This window comes from Zophobas morio, unplaced genomic scaffold (assembly GCF_036711695.1).
Source record: "Zophobas morio isolate AGI-343-1 ecotype UQ-CSIRO unplaced genomic scaffold, CSIRO_AGI_Zmor_V1 ptg000286l, whole genome shotgun sequence".
Classification (NCBI taxonomy): Eukaryota; Metazoa; Arthropoda; class Insecta; order Coleoptera; family Tenebrionidae; genus Zophobas; species Zophobas morio.
Window position 1 is genome coordinate 65,012 of NW_026972390.1, and position 10,333 is coordinate 75,344.

Genomic DNA, 10,333 nt, shown 5'->3' on the forward strand with positions numbered 1-10,333 from the left:
GTCTGCGCAGTTATCCTTAGCCCATTTTTGTGTATTTTCATCTGCTTCGACGTAAATATCGATGTCTGTATAAGAAGACGTCCGACCTAAGAGAAACGCTGCACATCCCCCAGCCATGAAAGTGTTCTGGACGACCGAAATTTTTGATGTAACAAACTTTCAACTGTTTGAATGATACGACGTTTTTCTTCATTCAGTGAAGATATATCAAGATTGCGAGAAATGAAACTTGTGTTTTTTAATGAGAACATATCTGATGTGTGAACTGTACTCACATGCTTACAAAAGTTACTTTTATATACCAAATATCAAAAAATTGCTGAATTGCAATTCACACGGAAATAGTTTGAAGAATTGCTGAATTGCAATAAATTATTAAATGACCATATATGGACATGAAAAAACTGCTGATTTGACATTTCACCCTCCTACTTCATTGCAATCAATCTTTAAATGACCATATATGGACATGTAAAACTGCTGATTTGACATTTCACCCTTCTTCGCCATTTATTTTCTGCATATTCTGCATTATTTTTCCTATATATTTTGCATAGGAACTCGTAATTGTTTGTCTTAATTCTGTGTCTGTTAGTGTTAAGTGCTAATTGTTGAAAAAAAAAAAAAAAAATGAAGTATTCCTTGAGTCTCAAGAAACCAAAAATTAACATCCTCCAGGATGTAGTGATACAGGTAGGTTTTTTATTTTTGATTAATTTAAAAAAAAAAATGTTTTTATATTCATAAAATGTAGAAATGTTTATAAGTATTTATTTTATTTTCAGCCGCCTTTGCCCAAACTGCGTAGACTTGCAGATCTACCTGAGGAAGAAATTGAAAAACTAAAAACAAAAAGTGAGGACGCCTCCACTTCCGCTGTGGAAGACTCCCAGACACCTTCCCAGCTAGATATATCAGGGCTGGAGGAGCCGTGCGTCTCTATGACGCCCTCACTGTTTGAGGGGTTAGAGGCGCACGGAAAAAGCTTGTCTTTCCTTCGTAATGTTTACGGAGTTACGGAGGAAGACGAACAGAGGCAGAGAGAGCAGCAAGAGCAGCAGGAGCAGGAGCAGGAGCAGCAGCAACAGCAGCAGGAGGAGCAGCAACAACCGGTCCGCAAATCACCATCACCACCGACGTCTCAACCAACACCTGCCCCTGATACACCTCATCCTGCTGCACCTGATGATTCGGGTGATGAATTCGAAGACGAAGACAATGCATCTACATTATTGTATAATTTTAAGTGGAAGTGTAGGGCAGCGCAGGACAGACATAATACGCGACAAAGGGAACTAGTGCAAAAACAAAAAAAGTGCAAAAAAAACATTAAAAAATTAGCAAATCAAATTGCAACTCTCCAAAGACAGTTAGTGGAAGAACAAAGTGAATTGCGGGGTGCAGAAAACGAAATGAAAAAAAGTATTCAAAAATCCGACAAATTAAAGAAACTATATGTAAAAATAAAATGTATATAATCTCATAGTGTCAGTAGTAGTGTTAGTAGCGTTAAAAGTGTTGAAATGTTTTAGTAGTAGAATTAGTAGTGATAGTGGTGCTTGTATTGTAATAGTAATATTTATATATCAATAAATAATATAAGTATTTTATTTCGCTTGTTTTTTTTTTTTTTTAAGTGTTGCATGTTGGGCAGTATATATCCAAATCAATGGTTTTGCCAAACAATATCCTGTAGCATTTTCGCTAAAATTTTTGGAACCACTATAATCGTCAATAATGGTGTAATTAGGTGACTTGCAGCGGCTTTTGTTTCTTAAGACAAATTCTTGTTTATACTGTAGTGGGATCGATGTATCGATAATATCAGGAATATTGTGACAAACCATACACGAGCATTTCTTAAACAAAAGTCCATGTTCTCCTTGGGAATGGTATCGCTGTTAGTATTTAGAGAGGTAGCTTGTAGAGATGGTAAGTTCTGGTAGGGTGGTACAAATTAACGAGTAGAGACAGACAAAAACAAAAAATTATTTTTGTTTATTTTTGCCGAACACAGCGTTATAAAAATTTATTGATGTCTTGTCGAGCATCAAGTCATCCTTCAACGATGGAACGTACGTCCCACTGGCGTCGTCGTCCCAATTTTCGAGTGATGTTACTTTTGGGGGTTCAGAATTGAACCATTTTGATGGTTGAGATGGTATCGGTGGTGATGCTTTGGGAAGTGCAGCTTCGCGGAGCTGTCGCTCCCTTTCCCAAGCCTCCCTATGACACCTAAATATATGCCTCTGGAGTCTCCCCTCTAGCATTCGATGGCTCCTATCGTATGGGCAAACTATAAAATCCTCTAAACAAAACAAAAAAAAATATATGAAATTTACATACTGTAATAAAAATATAACCTTACCCATGTCCCTAGATATCTATTGGTTAATTCTCTTGATACTAGTTAATCAGTTATAATCACATCTTTCATATAGTCTTGAATTTATATACGAAATTAATCCCTTCTTTTACTCTTTTTCCCTCTCTAATTTTTATTTCAAGTTGACGATTCAGTTGTTTTTCTCTTATCGAAAATGCAAGAGTTTCACTAATTCAGAAAGATTTAGCAACTACGATTTAATACAACAACAAGTTATTTAATACGTTTTAAATTATTTGTCCAGCAGCACGATATGACTCATCATGATCCACCACCACAGCATAGGCTAACATATACAAATTTAGAAGTAGTAGAAGTATCAATATATATATATATATATATCTTTTTTTTAATAGTGCTTTTTGATGGTTTTTTGTTGGTTTTTGATAGTTTTTTGGTTTTTTATTTGTTTTTGATGTTTTTCTTTTTTTTATTGATTTTTGATGGCTGTTTATAGGTTTTCGTTTTTTTTTTTTTAATGATCTTTTGTTGTTTTCATATAAAATTCAACAAAAAGCGGTTTTCGGTTAACTGGAATTTTTTTTTTTACTGTCTTAGTATATTTAGTTGTGATGGTAGTAGTCATATAACAATAAATATAAAGAATAACCTATTTCGCTTTTTTTTTTTTTTTTTTTTTTTTTTTAAGTGTTGCATGTTGGGCTTATTCGAATCCTTTTTCGATGGTCTTTTTTTCGACCTGAAAAAAGTTTTACGTAGCGACCTCGAAAAAACTAAAAATGGCTCCTGTATCAAGGTTGACGTGGACAGAATCGATTTTTTTGAACAAACTTATGCGTTCGTTCCAGAAGAAGGTTTTGCTGTATGCAACCGATATTCTATTTCTTACCATTTGGACACTAGAAACTTTTGCCCTTTTCTCCCTTATTTTCAACTTTTTTCAAAATTTTTTTTGTTCAACATATGCCTTAATTTTTTTAGCATTTCCCCGTTCCCCTGAGCCGACATGCTACCTCTTACCGCTTACGAACTATGACGTTTTTTCGTTATTACTACTAAACGGTAGCAAAAAATATTTATTTTGCTAAGTGGACCTATAGACTGTTCACTCAGAAATATTTTGGTACAAAAATATATTTTTTAAGTTTTACCGTTTGGGCGCCACAAACTTTTGCCCTTTTCACAGTCATGTCAAAAGTTAGCGAAAAACCGTCGACGGCTGTCGATATTATTTGTTTTTGTCAATCTTTTTTGCTCTATACACGAACCTCCTATCTCTTACCATTTTCGAGTAACAAAAATTTTTTCTATTTAAACGGTAGATACACCTATGAGTCATAATCATTTTTACACACGATTAGATAGTACTTCATGAATATGCATTTGATTTTGTGGAAAAACAAACTTTTCAAAATTTGGATTTTTTTTTTGAGATTTTTTTTGTTTTAATTTTTCTTTGGATTCTTTGAATTTTTTAAATTTTTTTTTTCACCAAAACTTCTAATTTACTTTCCTACTGCTCAAGGAAAACTTTTTTTCGAATTTTGACAACCTTTTTTGACAAAAATTGTTGCGCCCCAAACTCAAATTTTCACATATTTAATTACATGGACCTATTGATTATTCATCCAAAAATATTTTGACACAAAAAACAAATTTTTAACTAATTCCGTTTGGTCACCACAAACTTTTGCCCTTTTCTCCGAAATGCTAAACTCAAACTAAAAACCGTCGACACAGGTGCATGTGTTTCGTATTTTAGGAACTTTTTTGTTCTTTGCACGAACCTCGTATCTCTTACCGTCTTCGAGTAAAACATTTTTTTTTTATATTTAAACAATTATTGCACCTCCAACCCACATTTATTTTTACACAAATGTGTCATTAGTTTATAGGGATGCATTTTTATTTTTTTAACAAACTTTCTGCCCTTTGGCACCCTCAAGCGATAATTCTTTTTTTTTAATATTTCCGAATACGTCCCTGTCTATTGAAGATAAGAGCGTCCAGTTCCGTAAGAATTTGCTGAAACAGCATCGCGTTATTTCATTCTGTGTTGTAATAATGACGGGCGGCGTGTTTCGGTTTATGAATTTTACCGTGAAAAGATTTGGGAAAAAGGTGGTTTTGTTGAACTAAATGGTGGCTTCTGTGAAGTGTGCGTGTATTTGAATGTTTTCGAGGGAGAACGGATGATTTTATTGCCTGTTTTCAATGTCGTAAGTAACAATTTTTTTAATTTTTAACAACACACTCGCCTTCTGACATTTGAGATTTTATTCTAATAATCACTGACAAATAAGCTTAAATCGGCAGAAAGTTGCTGATGAACATTTATTTATTAAGAAAATAACAGGAGTTTTGTCGGAGCAAACACGGCTTTTATTCGTTGCTGTTATTCCCAATTAAATAATTTTAGATGAGACTGGGGAAAATAATACACCAAACGAAATAAACAATATTTATTATAATTTCAATTACAGCTTAAGATTATACAAACTAGTTCGTATTTTATACATTTTAAGAAACTAATAAGTTTTAAATTTAAATCTAATTTACGACGCAGTGGTTTAACCGCAATGTGCACAGTTATTTAACTGATTTTCTTTGCTGAATAATTTTCAATTCTGAATCCAATTTTTCGATTGTTTCTCTAAATTTTCGCTTCTTCTCCATCATTTTTTCGATTAAGGGCTTTATTTGCAATTCGAAACGTTCCACATTCATTTGAAATCTTTTAACATCGTATAACCAAGTATTAATTCGGCTTTCTTTATCATTTATTAAGAAAATAACCGGAACTTTGTCGAAACAAACACGTCTGTTATTCATGACAGTTTGCAATCAAATATTTTTTACATGAGACTGGGGAAAATAATACACCGAACGAATTAAATAATATTTATTATAATTTCTATTACAGCTTAAGATTATTCAATTTAGTTCTTATTTCATACATTTTAATTGCTTCTTTTAAATAACTAATTCGTTTTAAATGTAATTCTAATCTACGACGAAGCAGTCTAACTGCACTTGATTTGTTTTCCACATGAACCAATGCCTTCTTCATTCTTCGATAAATTCGATATTGATGGTTCGACCGATCGGACCTCTATTTACCAAGTACAATTTCAAGCCGTTCACGATCTTCTGGTTCAGATCGCTGATCACTGAGTCGGTGAATTTTTCGGTAAATCTCTGTGGAAGTATCGTTCTAGACTCTTCAAGTTGCACAAATATCTTGTCACCGTACTTTGTAGACAGTTTACTAAAATTTTTTGTTAAAAATTTTTTATTTTCTTCTAAAGTTTTCGCACTCACAAAAGCTTGCAAGTGAGACTCTTTATTCAAGGTAGAAATGAAAGATGACATTTCTAAGTGTTAAATAATTGAATTCAAAAAACTAATTAATTCTTACACACGAATCCATCGACTTTTATACAAGTATAAAACGGAAGTGGGGATGCGAGATTGCGTCCGAGATCCCTCCCCGACCTAAACGAAAAGAGGGGATAGATCTCGAGATGAACGAGGGCAATAAACGACCAAGGTCGAGCAACGACTAGGTCAATGATCGCCCGATGAAAAGTAATGGGGGAGCTGGACCAGCTGGCAAGGTCAGTCACGTGCACCGACAAGCTCGACAACAAATGAAAGGTCAATGACCGCTCGATGAAAAGTAATGGGGGAGCTGGACCAGTTTGACCTCATTTGACCTGGTCTAGAACCCCCACTATATAACTACTTCTGGCGTTCGTAGATACAAGAAAACTGTTAAAATTCTTCAGAAACGTCACTTTTGAAGTGTTTTCTTGTACTTTTAAGCCAATCAGATACCCTACGGGCTCGGAAAGTGCAACGAAACCATCAAATTTTAGCTAGAAACTGTATTTTTGTCGATTTTTATTGAATTTGAACTATATTTCAACGTTTTTTGATGGTTCTGAGCCACCAAACACACTTAAAGCATGCAGAATCGACTCAGAATAGGAAAAGGAGACGTTTAGGTCAATTTTATGCATTCTGGCGTTCGTAGATACAAGAAAACTGTTAAAATTCTTCAGAAACGTCACTTTTGAAGTGTTTTCTTGTACTTTTAAGCCAATCAGATACACTACGGGCTCGGAAAGTGCAACGAAACCATCAAATTTTAGCTAGAAACTGTATTTTTGTCGATTTTTATTGAATTTGAACTATATTTCAACGTTTTTTGATGGTTCTGAGCCACCAAACACACTTAAAGCATGCAGAATCGACTCAGAATAGGAAAAGGAGACGTTTAGGTCAATTTTATGCATTCTGGCGTTCGTAGATACAAGAAAACTGTTAAAATTCTTCAGAAACGTCACTTTTGAAGTGTTTTCTTGTACTTTTAAGCCAATCAGATACCCTACGGGCTCGGAAAGTGCAACGAAACCATCAAATTTTAGCTAGAAACTGTATTTTTGTCGATTTTTATTGAATTTGAACTATATTTCAACGTTTTTTGATGGTTCTGAGCCACCAAACATACTTAAAGCATGCAGAATCGACTCAGAATAATAAAAGGAGACGTTTAGGTCAATTTTATGCATTCTGGCGTTCGTAGATACAAGAAAACTGTTAAAATTCTTCAGAAACGTCACTTTTGAAGTGTTTTCTTGTACTTTTAAGCCAATCAGATACCCTACGGGCTCGGAAAGTGCAACGAAACCATCAAATTTTAGCTAGAAACTGTATTTTTGTCGATTTTTATTGAATTTGAACTATATTTCAACGTTTTTTGATGGTTCTGAGCCACCAAACACACTTAAAGCATGCAGAATCGACTCAGAATAGGAAAAGGAGACGTTTAGGTCAATTTTATGCATTCTGGCGTTCGTAGATACAAGAAAACTGTTAAAATTCTTCAGAAACGTCACTTTTGAAGTGTTTTCTTGTACTTTTAAGCCAATCAGATACCCAACGGGCTCGGAAAGTGCAACGAAACCATCAAATTTTAGCTAGAAACTGTATTTTTGTCGATTTTTATTGAATTTGAACTATATTTCAAAGTTTTTTGATGGTTCTGAGCCACCAAACACACTTAAAGCATGCAGAATCGACTCAGAATAGGAAAAGGAGACGTTTAGGTCAATTTTATGCATTCTGGCGTTCGTAGATACGAGAAAACTGTTAAAATTCTTCAGAAACGTCACTTTTGAAGTGTTTTCTTGTACTTTTAAGCCAATCAGATACCCTACGGGCTCGGAAAGTGCAACGAAACCATCAAATTTTAGCTAGAAACTGTATTTTTGTCGATTTTTATTGAATTTGAACTATATTTCAACGTTTTTTGATGGTTCTGAGCCACCAAACACACTTAAAGCATGCAGAATCGACTCAGAATAGGAAAAGGAGACGTTTAGGTCAATTTTATGCATTCTGGCGTTCGTAGATACAAGAAAACTGTTAAAATTCTTCAGAAACGTCACTTTTGAAGTGTTTTCTTGTACTTTTAAGCCAATCAGATACCCTACGGGCTCGGAAAGTGCAACGAAACCATCAAATTTTAGCTAGAAACTGTATTTTTGTCGATTTTTATTGAATTTGAACTATATTTCAACGTTTTTTGATGGTTCTGAGCCACCAAACACTCTTAAAGCATGCAGAAGCGACTCAGAATAGGAAAAGGAGACGTTTAGGTCAATTTTATGCATTCTGGCGTTCGTAGATACAAGAAAACTGTTAAAATTCTTCAGAAACGTCACTTTTGAAGTGTTTTCTTGTACTTTTAAGCCAACAGATACCCTACGGGCTCGGAAAGTGCAACGAAACCATCAAATTTTAGCTAGAAACTGTATTTTTGTCGATTTCTATTGAATTTGAACTATATTTCAACGTTTTTTGATGGTTCTGAGCCACCAAACACACTTAAAGCATGCAGAATCGACTCAGAATAGGAAAAGGAGACGTTTAGGTCAATTTTATGCATTCTGGCGTTCGTAGATACAAGAAAACTGTTAAAATTCTTCAGAAACGTCACTTTTGAAGTGTTTTCTTGTACTTTTAAGCCAATCAGATACCCTACGGGCTCGGAAAGTGCAACGAAACCATCAAATTTTAGCTAGAAACTGTATTTTTGTCGATTTTTATTGAATTTGAACTATATTTCAATGTTTTTTGATGGTTCTGAGCCACCAAACACACTTAAAGCATGCAGAATCGACTCAGAATAGGAAAAGGAGACGTTTAGGTCAATTTTATGCATTCTGGCGTTCGTAGATACAAGAAAACTGTTAAAATTCTTCAGAAACGTCACTTTTGAAGTGTTTTCTTGTACTTTTAAGCCAATCAGATACCCTACGGGCTCGGAAAGTGCAACGAAACCATCAAATTTTAGCTAGAAACTGTATTTTTGTCGATTTTTATTGAATTTGAACTATATTTCAACGTTTTTTGATGGTTCTGAGCCACCAAACACACTTAAAGCATGCAGAATCGACTCAGAATAGGAAAAGGAGACGTTTAGGTCAATTTTATGCATTCTGGCGTTCGTAGATACAAGAAAACTGTTAAAATTCTTCAGAAACGTCACTTTTGAAGTGTTTTCTTGTACTTTTAAGCCAATCAGATACCCTACGGGCTCGGAAAGTGCAACGAAACCATCAAATTTTAGCTAGAAACTGTATTTTTGTCGATTTTTATTGAATTTGAACTATATTTCAACGTTTTTTGATGGTTCTGTGCCACCAAACACACTTAAAGCATGCAGAATCGACTCAGAATAGGAAAAGGAGACGTTTAGGTCAATTTTATGCATTCTGGCGTTCGTAGATACAAGAAAACTGTTAAAATTCTTCAGAAACGTCACTTTTGAAGTGTTTTCTTGTACTTTTAAGCCAATCAGATACCCTACGGGCTCGGAAAGTGCAACGAAACCATCAAATTTTAGCTAGAAACTGTATTTTTGTCGATTTTTATTGAATTTGAACTATATTTCAACGTTTTTTGATGGTTCTGAGCCACCAAACACACTTAAAGCATGCAGAATCGACTCAGAATAGGAAAAGGAGACGTTTAGGTCAATTTTATGCATTCTGGCGTTCGTAGATACAAGAAAACTGTTAAAATTCTTCAGAAACGTCACTTTTGAAGTGTTTTCTTGTACTTTTAAGCCAATCAGATAACCTACGGGCTCGAAAAGTGCAACGAAACCATCAAATTTTAGCTAGAAACTGTATTTTTGTCGATTTTTATTGAATTTGAACTATATTTCAACGTTTTTTGATGGTTCTGAGCCACCAAACACACTTAAAGCATGCAGAATCGACTCAGAATAGGAAAAGGAGACGTTTAGGTCAATTTTATGCATTCTGGCGTTCGTAGATACAAGAAAACTGTTAAAATTCTTCAGAAACGTCACTTTTGAAGTGTTTTCTTGTACTTTTAAGCCAATCAGATACCCTACGGGCTCGGAAAGTGCAACGAAACCATCAAATTTTAGCTAGAAACTGTATTTTTGTCGATTTTTATTGAATTTGAAATATATTTCAACGTTTTTTGATGGTTCTGAGCCACCAAACACACTTAAAGCATGCAGAATCGACTCAGAATAGGAAAAGGAGACGTTTAGGTCAATTTTATGCATTCTGGCGTTCGTAGATACAAGAAAACTGTTAAAATTCTTCCGAAACGTCACTTTTGAAGTGTTTTCTTGTACTTTTAAGCCAATCAGATACCCTACGGGCTCGGAAAGTGCAACGAAACCATCAAATTTTAGCTAGAAACTGTATTTTTGTCGATTTTTATTGAATTTGAACTATATTTCAACGTTTTTTGATGGTTCTGAGCCACCAAACACACTTAAAGCATGCAGAATCGACTCAGAATAGGAAAAGGAGACGTTTAGGTCAATTTTATGCATTCTGGCGTTCGTAGATACAAGAAAACTGTTAAAATTCTTCAGAAACGTCACTTTTGAAGTGTTTTCTTGTACTTTTAAGCCAATCAGATACACTACGGGCT

At 34.5% G+C, this 10,333-nt stretch overlaps 1 protein-coding gene across 1 annotated transcript; it reads left to right on the forward strand.

The window, feature by feature from the left end:
- The first annotated feature begins 630 nt into the window (after positions 1 to 630).
- Positions 631 to 1,822, forward strand: LOC135119721 (ras guanine nucleotide exchange factor P-like). Its single transcript, XM_064044111.1, has 3 exons — positions 631 to 693; positions 786 to 1,234; positions 1,762 to 1,822. The coding sequence occupies exons 1-3, from the start codon at positions 631 to 633 to the stop codon at positions 1,820 to 1,822; spliced, it is 573 nt and encodes a 190-aa protein (XP_063900181.1).
- The last annotated feature ends 8,511 nt before the right edge of the window (positions 1,823 to 10,333 follow it).